This window comes from Mytilus californianus, unplaced genomic scaffold (assembly GCF_021869535.1).
Source record: "Mytilus californianus isolate M0D057914Y unplaced genomic scaffold, xbMytCali1.0.p SCAF_4, whole genome shotgun sequence".
In the NCBI taxonomy this organism is placed as follows: Eukaryota; Metazoa; Mollusca; class Bivalvia; order Mytilida; family Mytilidae; genus Mytilus; species Mytilus californianus.
Window position 1 is genome coordinate 68,195,410 of NW_026262690.1, and position 22,622 is coordinate 68,218,031.

General features: G+C 33.0%; 1 protein-coding gene across 4 annotated transcripts; it reads left to right on the forward strand.

Moving 5' to 3' along the window:
• The first annotated feature begins 4 nt into the window (after nt 1-4).
• LOC127738416 (mediator of RNA polymerase II transcription subunit 4-like) lies at nt 5-13,007 on the forward strand. 4 transcript variants are annotated; one of them, XR_008000034.1, is made up of 7 exons: nt 5-133; nt 2,793-2,914; nt 3,832-3,947; nt 4,787-4,931; nt 5,576-5,731; nt 8,508-9,720; nt 12,466-13,007. XR_008000034.1 is itself a non-coding variant. In XM_052249658.1 (6 exons), exons 1-6 carry the CDS (start codon nt 66-68, stop codon nt 8,675-8,677), a joined length of 777 nt encoding a protein of 258 aa, XP_052105618.1. In that variant the 5' UTR covers nt 5-65; the 3' UTR covers nt 8,678-11,223. The 4 variants fall into 4 exon arrangements, 2 of the variants coding, with proteins under 2 accessions (XP_052105618.1, XP_052105619.1); XR_008000033.1 differs by lacking the exon at nt 12,466-13,007 and adding an exon at nt 10,342-11,223 and having other exon boundaries at nt 8,508-10,030; XM_052249658.1 differs by lacking the exon at nt 12,466-13,007 and having other exon boundaries at nt 8,508-11,223.
• The last annotated feature ends 9,615 nt before the right edge of the window (nt 13,008-22,622 follow it).

Here is a 22,622-nt window from a genome sequence, read left to right on the forward strand (position 1 = left end):
GTATTCGATTGGTTCACAAATTTTGCACACTCTATCAGCATAATTTATTGGTCAAATAATTCAGCATGGCTTCCTCCATCAGCACTAAACAAAAACTTTTACAACAAATTGATGATGTTGAGCTTATATCTAAGTAATTTCACAAATAGTTTAACTGTCATTTCACATGTTTGAAACACCAAATTAAATGCATGATCTAGACCATGTTATGTCATGTAAAAAAGGCAACTTCAGGCTTTTTTCCTACCAAACTTGTAAAACCTGGAAAACTGTCATGACTGTGGTATTGTCTATTCAGTCTAAACTAGACACAGACATGTAGAAGGAGGGAAAATAGTGAGAGGTTTACCAATTTTATAAAATCAGAACTTTTATATGCAAGACAGTGTGGAAAACTTGGCTATGTATAATTTATTGTATTCAGAATTACTGTGCATTCTGGTGTATCTGCGCGCCTAAGACCTTTGGCTTTCCTTGGTAATCTCATAAAACCAATAATCGTAAAATATTGTGTGAACCTGGGAACAGTATATATTATATATATGTTCCTGTGTGAACAAATTCATAACAAACTGTAATTTCATGAAATCTTCTTTATGTATGGTTTCACCCTTAAGATTTTATGAAATGATTTTGCGCATGCTTTCTAAAAAAAGCTAATTTTGAATATAGGGCAGTCAGGGGTACTACTTAAACAAGTGATTTCAGAATCACTTCCTCGAGTGATTTTGGCTGTGAAATGTTAAAAATTTTCACACAGACTTTTTAAAATCACTGAAACAAGTAATTTTAGAAGTTAAAATGTAATCACTTTAATAAGTGTTTATAACATTTTCTTGATATTTTTCCCACAAGCTTGATTATTTTATTGGTAAAAAGACAACAATTCCATTGAAAAAACAACTATGTACATGCAGAAATTGAAATTTGCTTGATAAGCCTGACACTTTTACAGTTTTTTTAAAATATGCAAAAACTGGAATAGTTTGTAGATCAGGTCATAACCTTGAAGTAGATCATTCTAACTCTAAAGAAAACCAATCAGGTTAACTTATATTGTTGATCTTTGTCTGATAGTAAGAGTAGTTAATGAATTTTTGATTATAGAAAAATTCCCAAGGGTACTTTTAAAAGCTTTAGCGCACTAACTTACTGCCCAAGCGCACTGGTGAAATTAAAATACAAAGAAAAAGGGATAATTGATTTATGTAGGAAAATTATAGAAAAGATTGTGAAAATATGGAAAATCAATGAAATTAGCATTTGAAGATCAAAGAAAACACTAAAATCACTTAAATAGGTGATAACTGAATTTATCAAATCACTGAAATAAGTGATGATGAAATCACTTGTTTAAGTAGCACCCCTGACTGTAGGGAGTGTGAGATGAAAAAGTGATATATAAATCTGCGTTAATTTGATTGGCTTATCCAGCATCATGAGACGATTTTACGACATTTACCTTGGCTATTCATTGGGTCATTGGTGACTTTCAAAGGTTAAGATGATGTACATTTCGTCCATGACAATGGACATATGTGAGTTCTTCAATAATATACAAAACACTCACACTTTTCACATGAAAATCTTCTTTTTGTCAAATTTTATTACATTTTGAAGTGTACAAAAAATTTTAAAATGTCGATGTTAAAATTTGACTACAGGACAGGACATATGTCAGACATCATACATGAATGTGCAAAAGACTAGATCAACTATTCGCAGAATTTTTAACTTAACACAACATTGAACAAGAGTGTTGACCATAAGCATGATAAGAGAAATAGGTTTAACAACTTGTGAGAATTGGATATCGCTTGATATCCAATTCTCACTCATTATGAAACCTGTAATTATTTAGGGGATTGCAATTATAAATTTATGCTTGAACTTATCAGTATTAATCATTTTTGTCCTTCAGAAGACTAAAACAATTACAAGAATGATTCTATTTACAAAAATGTATGTCACATTGCGGATATGATGAAACCTGACAGGTAAAACATGATATCACTGTCCGCACAGACGCAGGGGATTCCACTGTATATAAATGTTGTATAAATGGCAATGGTATTGGGTCCTTTTCGCTCCCAAACACCTTTTGCAACCCTGGCACATGTTCAGTCCCCTTGGTGATTTTCTTGTGATTAGATGATTAGTTCTTAAATGTTAATTATTTATGATTACTGTTCATTGGTATTTACAAAGCTAATTTGGTATTATTATTATGTTTTTGAAAATCATGACCTTTGGCGTTGTTACCCTAAATATTTTATTGATCTTTTTAGTGGCTGTCCTGGCAATGTCATTGTGACAAGTTTGATAGCCATTTGATATCTTGAGGCTTTCTTTTACAAATCTCAGATGAGTGAACTTGGCCTTTGATCATGACTTTGAATTAATCCTATGAAATATTCTGCATTGTCTGGTTCAATGATATTCTATCCTGACACATACAAAAAGTAACAAGTCCTGATGTATGACTATTTTGGAAACCCTGGTTGATAGCACATTTTAAACCAGAAGACGTAAACCGTGTGAGTCATATTATGAAGCCTTTGGAAAGTTTAGATTTATACTATATTGGAAAGTTCATTTTATGCATTTATTTTTAAAACATATTTGGGACCATATTATATTTCATTGAGTGTACTGGTTATTGCTTATCCTTAGAAAAAAATGTGTTAAAAGTCTCTGGTTAAGGCAAATTTTTTCCAGATTTTAAGCATCAAACTTGACTTCAGTTGTAACCTTTATTGAAATGTAATTAATAATTTGTATTTATTTGACAGGGAATTATTTGAGATAATGAGCACACCTAAAGGACAACAAAGACCTGATGCCCCAGATACAATGAATCTGATGGACCTTCTAGTCCATAAGGATAAAGAAATTAAAGAATCATTAAAAACAGGTAGGTGAGAAAAGTTCTGTAGGTAAGTAAAAAGTTTTTTTATTAATTCTTAGCTGATTAATACTTTCCCTAATGAGTTGATTTTTAACAGGATTTCAGAAGGTTATTGATTTGGGGATATACGGGAAAAATCGGTAAATGATTTGGGGATGTACGGAGGGTGTGCGGCTGCCAAGCAGTGTCCGTGCTTTTACTCATGATCCGTTCAACTAAAGCTTTTCAAATTTTAATATGTTGTTACTGGTGACAAAATGGAGATGAAGTTCAATATTGATAATAGTCACTTTTACTGTTCAGGAGTTATGGTCCTTGTGATATTGAAAAATGCCAGGACACAAATAAATGTTACAAAATCTGGTTTGCTGTCACTCTGACAGCCTATTATGTTTTAAAATCAAGGTTTGGTATGCTTGATCTCAGTTTTTCTTTTATCAAAAATCAATTATAATGTAAAGTTTTCCTGCTATCATCTGATTTTGAGCCTGAAGAAAAGGGTTACTATGTCTGATGAGGCCTCACTGAAAGAAATCAATCATTTTTGCAGAACATTTACACAGAAGAATGTACTTTCTCTAGATATCCTATAAAATCATTAGAGAAACAGATTCCATCATATTCTGTGGAGTAGGATCTTTTTCTATTCTCAAGAGTTAAGTTTGAGGCAGCAAGCCTTGCGTTTTAGATTTGAAAAGTTTTTATTGGTAAAATATCCTATTACACTTGATGCATTGATAGAATGATTCTGAATCTATATGTGTTTGCTACCTGGAATGGATTTTTTTTTTTTTAAATCAACTTGATTAACTCACAGACAATATTATATAATCAATGCAAGTTTATATGCCTTTATGAGAATAGTATATACATTCTAAACAGTGACAGAAATTTTACACACTGATTTGATTTTTTTATTACAGCGGCAGAACAAGCAGAGATACAGAAAACAATAGATGAATTAAAAACAGAGGTAGATAAAAGAGATGCCAATATAAAACAGTTACAGACCAGTCTGAAAGAAGCTGAAACAATTCTGGTATGAAAACATTCTAGTATTTTAAAGTATTCAACACATAAAATGCTTTTTGTATCTTCAATAGACTTGAAGGACATCAAATGAAAAGCAACAGACTTTTTCATAATAGTCTTACTATTTAGTTTGTCTTTTGAAGCTTAGTGATTTGGGAAGACTGCACTAATATATAGTCAGATATAAGAATATGTGGTATATTGCCAATGAGACAACTCTCCACAAGAGACCAACTGACATAGAAAACTATAGGATGTATACCGGTAGACATACAGATAGTTTATTTTTACCTGCGTTGCCAAAGGTAGGAAGCAGGCCTAGTTACCGCCCTAGTTAGTTTGTTCGTCTATCTTTTAGTCTGTCCATCTATTTGTCTGTCCATCCGATCAAAAGAAAACTTTGGTCATTGATTATGCGGATAAAGTTTCAAAAAATAAAATCATGTATCATTAATAATCTTGAATAGGATTTTATTATATACCATACACAAGGGCCAAATAAAGAAACATGTTTTTAGTTCTTACACATTGCTGCAACTTAAGAATTTAAAGCCTGTGGAAAATTAATTGCTGTACAGATAAAAAACTCACTGGCTGACTGCTAATTTAAATTTTTGATAAATACAGAATGATGCATCTGGTTCCAAATTGCAGTTTATAAGCATTCCTAAGGAGTATATGACTGAAATCATTTCAACCCAACTTACATGGGATAAATCATGGAAATAAAAACAAAAAGTAGAATCAGGTGTCTGAGTATCATACTTTGTAGTTACCATTATCATTTGGATTGCACATTTCTAATTAAAAAAAATATTTGATATTTTGTTGGTTTTTTTTTGGTAGTCAACAGCTATATATCAAGCCAAGAAGAAACTGAATGGTATACAGCAGGCAAACAAGAAAAAAGTGTCATCTGAAGAGCTGATCAAGTTTGCACACAGGATCAGCGCCAGTAATGCAGTTGCCTCACCTCCCACATGGGCTCCAGGTGAGAACATTTCCTTATGATTTACCTGGTGATAAAGTGATCTAGTTTATAGTATTAGAACATTATTCCTGAGTTCATTAATCACCCCTTCTTGCCTGTATTAAAGTGACTTTAAATATATTTAATGTTCAGCCTGTGTTAAAAGGATTTTTTCAAAAGAAATGCTAATTATTCACAATCTGATTGAAATACAGATATCCCTTGTCCATGCTTTGCTTACAAGGATCTGACAATGATCTGTTGAACTTTCTGTTTTAAACACCTTTAGGAGTCCTCTGGTTTTGTTGTAATGATACACACTTTTGGAGGCAGATATTTCCTGGGCTGATGTAATAATTACCAGAACTCACAGTAGAATGGAGTGTGGTCAGATCCCTGTAAACAAAGTGTGGACACATAATCTGTATTTTAATCAGATTGAATTACTCATACTGTTATTTGCATGGTAAAGGCTCAGTGACTCATTTCACAAAAAATCTTATGAGAAAAAAAACTCGTAAGTTTAAGTTATGAACATTTCAGTATAACTTAGGATAAATTTTTATCATAAGATTTTTTGTGAAAAGAGCTCCTGTACTTTTTCAGTAAGCATACCACATTATGTATCACTTATTTGTACTTTAACATATATATTAAATTTACAGGTGATCCTAGAAGACCATATCCTACAGATTTTGAAATGAGATTAGGATTTTTAGGAAAGGCTGGTGATTTACCTGCTGGAGCTCATATGCTACAGTCACAGGGGTCATATGGAGAACCAATGTCTAGTAATAGGTCATCAGCTAATACATCAATGGGTAAGTCATATGCTACAGTCACAGGGGTCATATGGAGAACCAATGTCTAGTAATAGGTCATCAGATAATACACCAATGGGTAAGTCATATGCTACAGTCACAGGGGTCATATAGAGAACCAGTGTCTATTAATAGGTCATCAGCTAAAACATCAATGGGTAAGTCATATGTTACAGTCACAGGGGTCATATAGAGAACCAGTGTCTATTAATAGGTCATCAGCTAAAACATCAATGGGTAGGTCATATGTTACAGTCACAGGGGTCATATGGAGAACCAATGTCTAGTAATAGGTCATCAGATAAAACATCAATGGGTAAGTCATATGTTACAGTCACAGGGGTCATATGGAGAACCAATGTCTAGTAATAGGTCATCAGCTAATAAATCAATGGGTAGGTCATATGTTTCAGTCACAGGGGTCATATAGAGAACCAATGTTTAGTAATAGGTCATCAGCTAAAACATCAATGGATAAGTCATATGGTACAGTCACAGGAGTCATGATAAAGACCCAGAGTCTAGTAATAGGTAATCAGCTAATACATCAATTGGTAGGTTATATGTTTAATACAGAGTCAAGAGGGTCATATGAAGAACCTGTGTTTGAACTGATATTTCAGATGGTAGGTCATATGTTACAGTCAAAGGGTTCAAATTGAGACCTAGTGTCCATTAAAGGTCATCAGCTAATACACCAATAGGTTAGTCCTGTGTTAAGGGCATACGATACAGTTACAGGGGAGGTAATGACGTCGCTACCATAAAATGTTATTTTTCGCAATGTCAAACTGTGACATATCGAGAAAAGAAGCATTTTTCAACTGATTTTTATCATTCAGACCGATTTAACTTGAAAACGAGTTCATGGACCCCTCTTTTTAAAAATGACATTAGGCTTGATTATGTATGAAGATTATTTGTGCCAATTTTTATGAACAAATCACCGATGAAATTTAAAAAAATTAGATAAATATACAGCCAAAAATGCTGTTTTTTTTTAACTTAATTCATGAAAATATGATGAAAATGAATTATTTAAAAAAAAAACTCAAAACACACTTATGTAAAGAAGATATTCCAGATGATTTTTACAAAACTCCACTTGCGTTTATCTTTTTGAAACAAAAAAGTTAAGTATGTTTTTCCATTGGATAGAAATATCCAAGAAACTGAAATGTCCAGTAAATGTCTAAAATTTCGACCCCATTTAACTTTAAAGTAGCAAATGAAGGTATATTTTTTAGTACATAGACATCATTGTATAAATTAAAGAATAATTTTAAAAGAATATTAATAGTATCTATCCTTAATCAGTATGTTGTATTTGTAATTGTTAACAATTTTAATTCCAGATTCTGAACTGAAAGACTTAGTAGTATGTACTGTTTATTGTAACAGTTAGGTATTGGTCATAACCAGCACCTTTTAGAATTTAGAAAAGTGAATTATTTATTTTTTAACATGAATATGCTAAAAACATTATTTAAAGGGATTCATATAAAGTATGCACCTGTTGTCATCCATTTTTGTCTCGCCTTGACGGAGTCAAAAAGCGAGACATAGGTATGCTGTTTCTGGTATTGGCAATGGCGGCGTCAACAATGTATTAGTTTGTGATTAGGTCTAGTTCATGGTGAACCACTAGTGGTAGGTCAATGATATTTGGTATGCAGTTGTATTAGCATTGGCACATCTCATTACCATGGAGATTATTTGGTCCCGCCCCCTCAGTCAAGGTCTATTGACTTTGAAACTTTGCTTAGTTTACATGTATTAGTTTGTGATTAGGTCAGTTTATGGGGAACCACTAGTGGTAGGTCAATGATATTTGGTATGCAGTTGTATAAGCATTGGCATATCTCATTTCCATGGAGATTATTTGGCCCCGCCCCCTCATTCATGGTCTATTGACTTTGAAACTTTTGCTTAGTTTTCATGTATTAGTTTGTGATTAGGTCAGTTTAAGGGGAACTGTTATTGGTAGGTCAATGATAATTGGTATGCAGTTGTATAAGCATTGGCATATCTCATTTCCATGGAGATTATTTGGCCCTGCCCCCTCATTCATGGTCTATTGACTTTGAAACTTTTGCTTAGTTTTCATGTATTAAATTGTGATTAGGTCAGTTAAAGGGGAACTGTTATTGGTAGGTCAATGATAATTGGTATGCAGTTGTATAAGCATTAGCACATCTTATTTCCAAGGAAAATATTTGGTCCTTACCCCTCAGTCATGGTCTATTGACTTTGAAACTTTTGCTTAGTTTACATGTATAAGTTTGTGATTAGGTCAGTTTAAGATGAACCACTAATGTTAAGTCAATGATATTCAGTATGCAAATGTATTGGCATTTTCATGGAGATTATATAACCCCACCCCCTAATTATGGTTCATTGACTTTGAAACTTTTACATAGTTTACAAGTTAATGTTTGTGGTTAGGTTTGTTTAAAGGGAAGGACTTATGAAAAGTCAATGCTATTTGGATTGCAGTTGTATTAGCATTGGCACATCTCATTTCTGTGGAGGTTGTTTAGCCCTGTACCTTCAGTCATGGTTCATTGACTTTGAATATTTGCATAACTTACATGTTAAAGTATTGCTATTTTAATTTCAACATTTGCATTATCAAAATAACAAATAGGCGAGACATATCTCTGTGTTAACAGTTTATATTTGGTTTGTACCAAATTGAATCAAATCTGAACTGTTAATGGTAGGTCTCACTTTCTGTTGTTACAACAATTGACATCTCTTTTTTAATTTCTTACAGACCATGGTCCAGGATCACAGTCAACAACATGGCAGCAATCATCAGACTTACATCACACATTAAGTTCTACTTCAGGAATCTTATCAGAAATCAAGGGACATAACAAAGAAAATGAAGATGTTGGATTTATGTCAAGTGACTCCTCTAGTAGTAGTTCTAGTGATGAATGATATTGGAAGAACATGAATGTGTTAAATAACTAGCCTTACAATGAACAGGTGGCATACTGTGTAATTGTGCTTAATTTGATGTAGTAGAGAGCAAGGCTTCTTGGAAAGCCCTTTTATTGTTTCAGTACGAGTATGTCTAGGCTTTATACTTGAAAAGTTCTATAAGTCTGTAAAGGAGAGAAGTAAATAGAAAGGTATATGAACTTCATAAGTATGATAGATGGATATGTGAATGTTACTAAGAGCAGCTTTTGTTGTTTATCATTATACCTGTTGTAGCCTTCATTGAATATAGTAGTGTGAGAATGAGAGTATCATTATTGTATTACTGAAGAGAAACAGCAATGAAAGTCATAATTTTTTTCATGAAAGTTCAATGAAAAATAGAAAAACAAAAAAATATGATCAGCAATTGCAATTTTTTTTTTTTAGATATTAACAGGCATCAACATTTATGCTACTTTTAGATGTTGACGCCTCATTTACATGAGTTTACGGTTACTGTACTTACTACTTGTTTACACCACTTGCCATCATCTGCTTCCAATATGTATGCTGTCAATCATACATTTAAACTCTTTAGGAATCTTTTAAGGTTTCAGTCCTGAAAAATGTATCTTTCAATGTATGTTTCACAGATAACGACGGATATGTTCCAGTTGTCGTAACTACAATCCCATCCCCTTTTCCACGAATGTGACCTACCAAATTAGACTTGTCATCGGGTTTGTACTTACATGAGCAACACTATAGGTGCCACATGTGGAGCAGAATCTGCTTACACTTCCGTAGCACATGAACACCCCCAGTTTTTGGTGGGGTTCTTGTTGCTCAGACTTTAGTTTTCTATGTTGTGTTTTGTGTACTGTTGTTTGTCTGTCGGTCTTTTTATACGGCCGCAAAACAAATTTGCGGTCGTATATTGGTATGACGTTGGCGTCGTCGTCGTTGTCGTAGTCCGGCGTCTTCGTCCGAAGACACATTGGTTTTCGCACTCTAACTTTAGTTTAAGTGAATGGATCTCTATGAAATTTTATCATAAGGTTCAATACCACAAAAGAAAGGTTGGGATCGATTTTGGGGGTTATGGTACCAACAGTTAAGGAATTAGGGGCCAAAAAGGGGCCAAAAATAAGCATTTTTGTAACTTCCAGACATAACTTGTGTGTTAGTGTATGGATCTCTCTGACATTGTACCACAAGGTTCCATATCACAAAGGGAATGCTGGGATTGATTTAGGGGGTAATTGCCTCAAAAGTTTAGGAATTAGGGGCCAAAAACAAGCATTTTTCTAGTTTCATGACAATAACTTGTGTGTAAGTGTATGGATCTTTCTGAAATTGTACTACAAGGTTCCATATCACAAAGGGAAAGCTGGAATTGAGTTTGGGGGTAATTGCCCAAAACATTTAGGAATAAGGGGCCAAAAATAAGCATTTTTCTAGTTTCCAGACAATAACTTGTATTCAAGTGTATAGATCTCTCTGAAATTGTACTGCAAGGTACCATACCACAAAGGGAAGGCTGGGATTGATTTTGGGGGTAATTGCCTCAAAATTTTTGGAATTAGGGGCCAAAAAGGGGCAAAAAACAAGCATTTTTCTAGTTTCAGGACAATAACTTGTGTGTAAGTGTATGGATCTATATGAAATTGTACTACAAGGTTCCATATCACAAAGGGAAAGCTGGGTTTGAGTTTGTGGGTAATTGCCCTAAACGTTTAGGAATTTGGGGCCAAAAAGGGGCCTAAAAACAAGCATTTTTCTAGTTTCCAGACAATAACTTGTGTTCAAGTGTATGGATCTCTCTGAAATTGTACTGCAAGGTACCATACCACAAAGGGAAGGCTGGGATTGAGTTTGGGGTTGATGAATCATAAGGGGGTTCAAAAAATTTGGGGGAGGGATTTTTTTTTCCTTTTTTTTCTTTAAAATTTTCCATATTAAATTGGTTATTTCTGATTTATATATAAAAGCAAATAATAATGATTAGATTTGAATAGGTAAATTAAAATTTTTTAAGTTCTTAGACCACGTTCATTCTGTGTCAGAAACCTATGCTGTGTCAAATATTTAATCACAATCCAAATTCAGTGCTGTATCAAGCTTGAATGTTGTGTCCATACTTGCCCCAACTGTTCAGGGTTTGACCTCTGCGGTTGTATCAAGCTGCGCCCAGCGGAGCATTTTATTATTTTTAAGCCATGACGTCAGTTTATTTTTGACTTATGTCATGAGTTTGAATGTCCCTTTGGTTCCTTTTGCCTCTCTTTCTCAATTCCTTGAAAAGGAATGATTTTTTATATAAAGTATACCAATCATTATTGAATATGTTACACCATAGAAGAAACATTAAAACAGCATTTTTGATCAATATATTTTACAGACAGATTAAAAAAGAGTAAATATAATGAAATAATGATGAGATAATGATCCTTGATAAAATCAGTAGTTTTAGGGCATACAATCCAAGATGCAACTTTACTCTGTAAATTCAAAAAGTATGTACTAAATAATGAATAAATAAATAAATATATTAAAACCTGTTTAACCGTTTTGGTATTTCTGTTTGTTGTAAGTTGATAATTTATTGCATTTAAGGTATGAATATGTCTTCCCCTGAGAAATACAGAAAAATCATGAAACACTGAAATGAAAAAGATGGACTGAGACTAAGGAAAGATAGACTGAGACTAAGGTGTTATCAGGAAACCACTACAGAACTGCAATATACTTGTAACATTTTGTCAGGAAATAAATTATATGCAAGTTTCTCAAGCAAACAATGACATTTCTATGCTCAAGTGCTCAGATGAAGGTTTTTGTACAATAATTGGTTTATTTAATGGGTCATCACAGACGCTAGTAGAATAGAGAATGGACATGGGGATTGTGTCAAAGAGCAGAAAACAACCCAAGGCCACCAATGGGTTTTCAAAGTAGTGTTAAACTCAATTATTTCGTTAGTCACATCATTTGTCCATCAGAAACACATAGAGGGCACCTAGTTCTTGTCATATGTCAAATTTTCGTCATTAGTCACAGTGATTGCACACTTGATGATGTACAGCTCCTAATTTGGATAGATTTGAATGATTTTTATGCCCCCGCCGTAGCGGTGGGGGCATTAAATTTTACCCTTGTCCGTCCATCTGTATGTACGTCCCAAAATTTGTTTCCGTTCTCTAACTTGAGTTTGCCTCAACCAAATGTTATGAAACTTATACACAATGCTTATTACCACAAAACACAGATCAAGTTCAAATTTTGGTGGCGTCACTGTAACCGTTCTAGAGTTATGCCTCTTTATAAATGGAAAAATTGCAAAATTTTTAGTTTCCCTTCTCTAACTTAAGTTTGCCTCAATTAAATGTTATGAAACTCATACACAATGCTTATTACCACAAAACTCAGATCAAGTTTGAGTTTTGGTGGCGTCACTTAAACGGTTCTAGAGTTATGCCCCTTTATATATGGAAAAATTGCAAAATTTTTAGTTTCCGTTCTCTAACTTAAGTTTGCCTCAACCATATGTTATGAAACTTATACACAATGCTTATTACCACAAAACACAGATCAAGTTTTCAATTTTGGTGGCGTCACTTTAACCGTTCTAGAGTTATGCCCCTTTATAAATGGAAAAATTGCAAAATTTTTATTTTCTTCTAAATATCAAGTAATTTTTATACGACTGCAAAAAATTGTCGTCGTCGTCTGAAGACACATTGGTTTTCGCACACTCTAACTTTAGTTTAAGTGAAAGGATCTCTATGAAATTTTACCATAAGGTTCAATACCACAAAAGGAAGGTTTGGATTGATTTTGGGTGTTATGGTACCAACAGTTATGGAATTAAGGGCCAAAAAGGGGCCAAAAATAAGCATTTTTGTTACTTCCAGACATAACTTGTGTGTAGTTTATGTATCTCTCTGACATTGTACCACAAGGTTCCATATCACAAAGGGAATGCTGGGATTGATTTTGGGGGTAATTGCCTCAAAATTTAAGGAATTAGGGGCAAAAATCAAGCATTTTTCTAGTTTCATGACAATAACTTGTGTGTAAGTGTATGGATCTTTCTGAAATTGTACTACAAGGTTCCATATCACAAAGGGAAAGCTGGGTTTGAGTTTGGGGGTAATTGCCCTTAAGTTTAGGAATTTGGGTCCAAAAAGGGGCCAAAAAACTAGCATTTTTAGTTTCCAGACAATAACTTTTGTTCAAGTGTATGGATCTGTCTGAAATTGTACTGCAAGGTACCATACCACAAAGGGAAGGCTGGGATTGAGTTTGGGGGTGATGAATCATAAGGGTTTAAAAAAAATTGGGGGGGGGGGGAGATTTTTTTTCCTTTTTTCCCCTTTTTTTTTTCTTTACAATTTTCCATTTGAAGTTGGTTATTTTTGATTTATATATAAAAGCAAATAATAATGATATGGTTTGATTTCATCAAAAATTGAAATATTGGGGTTCTTTGATATGCTGAATCTAACCGTGTATTTAGATTCTTAATTTTTGGTCCCGTTTTCAAATAAGTCTACATTAAGGTCCAAAGGGTCCAAAATTAAACTTAGTTTGATTTTAACAAAAATGTAATTCTTGGGGTTCTTTGATATGCTGAATCTAACCCTGTATGTATTTAGATTTTGGATATTGAACCATAATAGGTAAATTAAATTTTTTTAAGTTCTTAGACCACATTCATTCTGTGTCAGAAACCTATGATGTTTCAAATATTTAATCACAATCCAAATCAGAGCTGTATCAAGCTTGAATGTTGTGTCCATACTTGCCCCAACTGTTCAGGGTTCGACCTCTGCGGTCGTATCAAGCTGCGCCCAGCGGAGCATTTTATTAAAATTGGAGTTATCTTCCTTTGTCCATGATTATAGTTGAATCAACTACAATCAATGCTTAATACAATGCAATGTTTAATTTTGAATTCCACTGATAAAACACAGATCAAGTTGAATTTGGGTAGTGTCACTTAAACCATTATTGAGTTATGCCCCTTTATAAATCGAAAGATTGCAAAATTTTTAGTTTCCATTCTGTAACTTAAGTTTGCCCCAACCAAACATTGTGAAACCTATTCACAATATTCATTACCACAAAACTAAGATCAAGTACAATTTTTTTGTTACCGTTTTCTAACTTTAGTTTGCATCAACCAAATGTTATGAAACTTATACACAATGCTTATTACTATATAATACAGATTAAGTTATAAAACTTATACACAACCGTTCTAGAGTTATGCGTGTTTACAAATAGAAAAATTGCTGAATTTTTAGTTTCTGTTCTCTACTTAAGTTAGCCTCAACCAAATGTTATGCGACTTACACACAATGCTTATTACCAACAAAACTCAGATCAAGTTCAAATTTGGGTAGCGTCACTATCCACATTTTTTTTTCTAGGGTTTTCCATGTGTGGAACTTAATCTTTTTTGTAATTACAAGTTATGCAGGGCACCTAGTTAGTGTCATCTCTAATTCCAACAGTACTTTATGAGAAACAGAAGAGTATGGTCTTTTATGATATATAAAAAAATATGTTGTATATTGTTGGTCAAAAAGAAAATAAAAAGAAGTATATTTCTGAATATCCCCTTTATAAAAAATTTCGGATACTTAGCTGAAAGAGGCAAACCCTACACAGTATACATATCTTTTTACGATTATATATATTATTGGCAATACATAGAAATTTATGGTAATGAGGTTGGAAGGGCTCGAGACGAAGCTGCCCTCAATCACATGTGGATTGGTCAGTCTGAAAATGTTATGCCTAGCACTAATGTGTTAGAATTTTGGTCAGTTGTCCACTTTACAAAGATGCATTCTTCATCTGGCAGACGTCGGAAGTCTTTCTATCAAGAATACAGTTTCCTCATATTGGATCCAATCTATGACCCTCCATTTCTAGAGATCAAAGAAACTACAAAAAAACAATCCTTGCTTCAACCTTGGTGCTAAAATCTATGACAAATGATCATGAAACAATTTCAATTTCGAAGAAACAAACTTACCAAGTTGTTAGAGACATCTTTACATGCTTATGATATTTATATATCACAATTGATACGATATGAAAGAGAATACATTGTTGATATATAATAAATGTGTCGATGTAGTTTTAGGGAACAACTTAGTCCAATCCTATAGAAATTCTGTGCGAAGACCAACTTTAAATTCGTTCTTAAATATTTATTTTTATCTTAGTCATGTTAAGGAAAATTGAAGATCAGTAATTGTAACTTATTTCAGGCCAAATATGGGCCTTTACTATCCTTAACTTTTCTCTTCCGTAACCAAAGTTATTGTGCTTAAGCTGATGTTTGAAGTCCCTCTAGAAAAGTGTAAAGTAAACGGGTTTGGCTTTTCTATTTAAGTTCTTTTTTTTTTTGGCTTTCCAAACATTTTGCAGCAAAAGAGAGGCGAAAGATACCACAGGAACATTCAAACTCAAGTCGAAAATGAACTGACAACGCTATGGCAAAAAAGGAAAAAGACCAAAAGACAAACAACAGTATAAAAAACACAACATAGAAAACTTGACTGAACCCCACCAAAAACCGGGGGTTAAATTAATGGCTTTCAACCAAGAAACATGTGTTGTGTGAACAGAATTGGTATCAACTGTTTTCTTTTACATATTTCACGACGTGTTATTTCATCTAGAGACCATCTTCAGGAAGCCAAATACTTGAATCTGAATAGGTCAAAACTGTCTACTGTCAACATGATGAAGAAGGTGCAACCTTAGTTTTGCTTCAGAAAATGCAGCCAAAATGTATCATTTAAATTATGCCGATATCGAAAAGCTATATTAAAACTGCAGATTTGTACTCTTGAAAGTTTATAAAGCCATATAAAACTGAACAAAGACCATACAAAACAACCATAACAAAATCTATTTTTTTTAATAACAACAGGGTACAATATATGCCAAAGTCAATTCAAACCGCGAAGGAGATTGATTACTGTACAGACATCGAAGTTGCTATATTTGATTAAGCACTGTATCTAAAATTTGAACTAAAACAATAAATCTTAATGATATAAAAATATTCTAGAAAAATAAAAATATGGCAATCAGGTTATTGTTTTTGCATAACACTTTGAGTTCTTGGGATACAAAGTTCTTACTATTGTAATTGAGTTGGCTTTTCAACTGTTATGATTACAGGCACCACTGATGAATCTTGTGGGCAAACCGCGCCTCCGGGGTATTGAATTGTTAGTCTGGTATATCTTGATGAGTGTTTATGTGTAAAATTCTTAATCGAATCGTTCGGATATAAAATAGTACATTATATTTTTTTATATCGTTGTCAACTTTTACAAAAATTTTCTCCTCTGAAACCACTGGGTCGAATCTAACCAAACTTGGTCACAATCATCATTACGGTATCTAGTTTTAAAAAAATGTGTCTGATGACCCCGCTTTTCACCCAAGATGGCCGACATGGCTAAAAGTAGAATATAGGGGTAAACTGATAGTTTTGTCTATTATCTTGAAAACCGCTATGGATAGAGAAAATCTGTCAGGGAAAAATGTTCAGAGATCTACCTGCAGTCCATTTACGTCAAATCTGTCAGACGACTTCTTGTAGGAGTTATTGCCCTTAAATGTCAAATTTTACCTATTTTTTCATTTTTGCTTATCATTTTGAAAACTATAATAGATCGAAAGAATATATTTTCGGAAAAGTGATCAGCAAGACAAGATTTAAAAATAAGTATAATGGCTGATATTGTCAGACGACTCCTTATTGGAGTTATTGCTCTTTGGTGACGATTTCTAGCAATTGTTTGCGTTTTTGATCTTAAAAACTATAATAGATAGTTTAGAAACTACAAAGCCAAAATGATCAACAAGACAAGATTTACAAATAAGTTAAATGACCAATATTTTCAGTCGACTCCTTATTGTAGTTATTGCCCTTTAATGGTGATTTTTCCAATTTTTTAGCATTTTTGTCTATTATCTTGATAATTATAATACTAGTAGATAGATAGAAACTTGAGATAGCAAAAACAACCAACAATACAAAGATCTACATATAAGCCACATTGCTGAAATCTTCAGTCGACTCGTTATTGGAGTTATTGCCCTTTGAAGATGATGTCTACCTCTTTTTTTTTAGTTTTTACCTATCATCTTGAAAATTATAATAGATACAAATGTGGATAGAATCTTTTTAAAAGCAAAGAAAAAAAAAGAAGATCAGCAGGACAAGATCTACAAATATGTCAACATGACTGAAATTGTCAGTTAGCTCTTAAAAAAGTTAATGATGATTTTTACTTAAAAGTGGCCATTGTTGAAGATGCAGGTGAGCAACACAGGCTCTTTTGAGCATCTACTTTTATTAAATGTAAGAATGAATCAATGATTTTCAACATAAGGGGAATATTTGTCCAAAATATTCGATATTTAATTAAAAGAATGTTTTTAAAATCTCTTGAATTAATGAAATGTTATGTTTATGTAAGTTCTGCGTTTTATACAACGCATAATGTGTTGATTCATGCTATCACTCATTTTGATAACATTATTTTACATTTCAGACATACAAATGTTGAGTTCAGTTGTAGTCACTACTCTCTTTGCCTGTGTCTCTGCTACATACCACAGAGGTAAATAAACACTTCGCATGTTTTACCAAAACTATTATGGTTTGAGTTCTAAATAATAGATAAGTTTTAAAACAATATGTGCTCCCCAATTCAAAGAGACTATCAAAGATCTGTCGTTAACACCACATCCCCAAAATGACAAGAAAAAAGAAAAAATAAGATCTGAGAGGAACTGTTGTGTTTCTTCGGCTATTTGTCTACATTCATTGGCTTAGATTATGTTAAGATTATTTCTGAATACTTACGTTTTATTGATGAAAAAGTCAATGGTTACCCTATTGTAATTATTCAGATAGCCACACATGCAATGTTTTCTCTATAATATATAAATAAGAAGATGTGGTATGATTGACAATTAATGAAACAACTCTCCACCAGAGGCCAAATGACATAGAAGTCAACAACTATAGGCCACCCTACGGCCTTTAACAATGCACAAAATAAGCTATGATGACCCCGAAAGGACAAATGTAAAACAAATCAAACGAGTAAACTATCGGCCTGATTTATGTACAAAATAATAAACGAAAAACAAATATGATACACAGCAACAAACGACAACAATTGAATTACAGGCTCCTGACTTGGGACAAACACATACAGAAAGAGGCGGGGTTATAAGTATTATAAGCTATTAGCATTATCCTAACGTCTCTTTTGCAGTGAAATTTACATTTGGGATGGTGTCTTTATAATTACAGGTAATTTTGGACGTCAGTATGGATATTAGAACTTTGTAGGGTATGGACCAATGGGCTTAAAAGGATATTTTAATATGATGGGCCATGGAAACCAGTTCGATATATACAATGGAGGATATCCAGAAGGAGGATTTGGAGGATTTCAGAACAGTGGAATGGTGGGTGGATATCAGAAGGGGAATATGGGAGTACATTTCAAAGGGTGAAATGGTGGACATCTTAGAGGAATGCCGAATTCTGGGTTTGAAGGATGGAATAGTTATGGCTCTGGTTTAGGAATGGGAATGCAAGGTTTTGTTGGATATCCAAAATTTTGAAAATAACGGATTTGGCTCCATGTGAGGGACCTACGATATAAAAGGGTTAAAGAAAGGTTTGTTATTCTTTATTTTCTATCTATTATCTATAAAGTATGATGCATAAAAAAATGCGTTAATTTTACTATTCATTTTTTCTCGTTAGTATATATGTATATATATTGAAGTCGTTATTTTGCGAGTCAAAGGTACAAATGAAAATTATATCAAAAGGCAAACACCGCCTAACGTCAAATTTGTCTGAAGGAGTGAAAAAATAACATAGATAGTAACAATTAAAGAATAATGCATTTTTTAAATATGCTACTCAAGGAATGTTTAAAACAAAAAGCTTAGACAGACATGGATGTACAACAAATACAATGTGTGAAGTGTATTCAAAGGCCATAAGAAAAAAAAAACATCAGAAAAAAATGTTGACAAAGAGTAATTATAATCATAAAACACAATGCAGATAAATAAACAATTTCCCATTCTTATATATTGTAGGCTACTAATTGGAACTAATGGAAGGTGAAAGACTTAAGCTGATTGCGGTTCCATATTGTATGTTTAAGATACTCTCCACCCAGTGCTGTCATTTAAAATGAACGTTACTTATAGAAGAAAAATACGTTAACTAGATGACTGCTGTAAAACGAAATGTTAGACGATTTGTTTGTTTCACCTAGAGCATGAAAATCAGCACGAACACCCGATCTCTCTCAAAAATGAAAAAAAAAAAAACGTCGGTCAACACATTAAATAAAGGCAACAGTAGTATACCGCTATTCAAAAGTCATAAATCGATTGAGAGAAAACAAATCTGGGTTACAAACTAAAACCGAGGGAAACACATCAACCATAAGAGGAAAACAACGGAACAACAGAAATACTGAAGTGCAGCAAAAACAAACGCCAACATACATAGAAACGAACTATTTGATAACAACAGCCATATTCCTGACTTGGTACAGGACATTTTAAGAAAAAATGGTAGGTTGAACCTGGTTTTATGGCTAGCCAAACCTACCGCTTATATTGTAATGTTAAAAAATATCGCTAAAATGAAAACACTACGTGACAGAAATACAGCACAAACAAACCCAAGAACACTTAGCACAGAAAAACGCACAAATAAATAATATAATAATCGTTACAACATGTAAACCGCAGAATAACAACGAACATCTTCCATTCACGACAGCACAGGACATCACAAACAGTGACGTATTTTTGTAACGAATATATAATCTTGAAATTCATACAATTATTTTCACAATACTAGCCCAAACAATAATTATTTGAACTAACACAATACTTTATCCATGGAAAATGAATATTAACTCGACTATACTGACAAATAAGACATATGTGAAATGTACCGAAAATACAGAATTCAAACCACAAACGATAAGACATAACACAATATCTAACAGAAACCTCAACAGAAACATCATAAATAAATACATGAATGTTGGATGTATAGATACCGAGACACGTTGTATAGCAATGCAAATTCACACTCGGCAAAACAGTCATATTCGGGAATAGGTCACGTAAAAAATGTGGAAAAGACTACGAAATGTGATAGGAAATAACAAATCAATAAGTTTATCGATTATTTCCTGCTTTCCATGTTTTCCGAAGTTTTATCCATGTAATTAATGTCCTTCATCATCCATCGGATGTCAAAAGTACACTTTGACCATGGGATCTAAAATGGCCCATATAGTAGAACATACTACTTAAAAATTGATATACACTTATTTAATAGAAATTTTAATCAGTATTTGCAAATAAAAACTTACATTTTTTGTCGACAAATGATCACAATTATGAAACATATAATACCTTATACTTAATAAAGTTCTCTCAACAATTGTATAAAAGAATATGACATATATTTTTTCTGGTATGAAAGACAGAATTTATGTACAATTTTCCATTACCATTACGATTACATTATACATATTCAAATAAGTCTTATAGGTTTAAAAAAAAACCACACTTACGCTTCTAATAAGAGAAACATGAGACCAACGTCCATAAGTTTTAGAAAATGAGTAAATACATAATTGGTCAAATGTTAGTATGTGTATTTGTTGCCGATATTAACCTACAATATACACTTTTACATATACACTTTTACATAATGTGAAAAGAACTAAAAGAGCTTGTCATCTCTATTAGCTCAGTCCTTAGTTTTCTATGTTGTGTTGTGTGTACTGTTGTTTGTTTTTTCGTCGTTTTTCTTTTTTGGCATGGCATTGTAAGTTTGTTTTCGACTTATGAGTTTGAATATCCCTGTTGTATCTTTCGCCTCTCTTTTACAAAAGCATCATTGTTGGAAACGGATCAAAACTCTTCAAAACGAATGTTGCAACTTCATGTTACGAAATGAATTAAAAGATCTTGTCTTCTCAATTTTTACAAAATGATCAGTATTGGTTACGAAGGACTTAAACTCTTAATCGATCATTTAACAAAAAGGTTTACTGTCAATTCAATATGCAATAAGCTTGAGTTAAATAGTCAATTCCAATAGTAAACTTTCAGTTTAGTTTATAGTTATTTTAAACAATGTTGCAACTTTTTAAGGCTGAATTGATTTGGGACGTTTTAGGCCATATAATTATAGTTTGATATCAATTTCTAATCTTTTCATAATATTTGCATTGGTATTACATATTATTGTGTTTAAATAAGAAATTCTATATATTTTCAATAGTTCGTTCATTTTATATTTTGTAATGTTATAACTGTTTTGCCATAACCATGTATTGTAAATGTGTTCGCACAAAATAAATATTGTCTAGTAAATTGTCTATCTATAAACTGAATGCTAGTTTAGAGATTGTAAGAACGTGTCATTGCAATCTTGTATGTAATGAAAACGTAGCTATTGCAATTAATTTAAGAGATATTGATTTATTCGTGATTTAAATATAAATGGTATATTTGTATTAAAGAAATAAGAAATATTAAAATGTTGTGTGTCACATAAGTTTGCTATTACAGTTTATGATCCATTACTAATTTTCTCATGATATTTACACTAAAAGAGTAAATGCAACTCATCTTTAATGTCACTTGTCTTGCAATAGTTGCATATACGTTTACACCTTGGGATATCATTATAGCTGTAGGCTTCAATATTCATTCATAGCTCTTCAAGTATTCACTTGGCCTTCAATTTATTTGGGTTGAGAGTTGCTGAAGGTAAATTTGGAAAAGTACTTTGGATGCACTAACTTTATAAACTGTAAATTTGATTGTTTACAGGTTTTTGGTAGAACAATGATATCTATGAGTTGTCGATTGTACTCAGTTCATTCTGATTTTCAAGATCAGTTGGTTGTTTAATATTACTTAGATGATTGTCTGAGAAATTCACATCAAAAAGTGTGTATGACAGTCCTTTCCTGTCAATCATATCTCAAAAATTGACCATCCATTCATTTACCAAGTCAGGAATACGGCAGTTGTTTTTCACTTATTCCGTTGACTGATAGCTTTTGATTTTGTCAGTTTTTATGGACTTCTTTCTGAATGTGCCTTGCAGTTTGGTATTTTTGTTACACTTTTTTACAATTATATGATGTACATATCTAACAAGTCCCGTAGTCAAATATTAGAGAGGTTAAGCAAAAGTGCGTGTACGTGAACGCGTACGAGTACGAGTAGAATAGAAGTACACGTACCCGTAAATGATTGTTAAAATGTAATGCGTTAAGCAACGTCATACTTGTAAGTGTACGTGTAAAAGCCACATTGCAACGTCAATTTCAATGGACGGAAGGAAAATAAGTATTGCCAATCAATGTCTTCGTTCTATTTTTGCTAACTATGGCGGAAAACTTAAAACTTCTTGAAGCTTTAGAAAACTCTGACGAGTTGCTCCTTTTGTCGATATGCAAGGAGGAAAAGAGCATTTTCCCTGGTTTAAACATAGAAAAACTTACAAATGAACAGTGCCGAACCTTTTTTCGCTTTGATAGAGATGATATTGAAAATCTTCGTTGTGCACTCCGTATTCCACATAAAATTGTATGCAGTAATCGTACAACGGTAAGGGGGACTGACGCTCTTTGCATGGTTTTACGGCGACTTGCTTACCCCTGCCGACTTGAAGATCTTGAACCAATCTTTGGCAGATCTAAGGCAGAACTCTCTTATATAATCAATGAGGTTCTTGATTATATACATGACAACCATTGTCATCTGCTCTCCCACTGAAACAGGAACTGGCTCTCACAAGAACTTTTAGAACTTTTTGCCGAGTAAATTTTTGATCGAAACG

Bases quoted from the DNA above. Each gene is read 5' to 3' on its own strand.
- LOC127738416 (XM_052249658.1), top strand. From the start codon at position 66: ATGGCTTCCTCCATCAGCACTAAACAAAAACTTTTACAACAAATTGAT. The intron at 134-2,792 runs GTAATTTCACAA...TTTATTTGACAG, and splicing joins GATGTTGAGCTTATATCTAA to GGAATTATTTGAGATAATGA. The intron at 4,932-5,575 runs GTGAGAACATTT...TTAAATTTACAG, and splicing joins ACCTCCCACATGGGCTCCAG to GTGATCCTAGAAGACCATAT.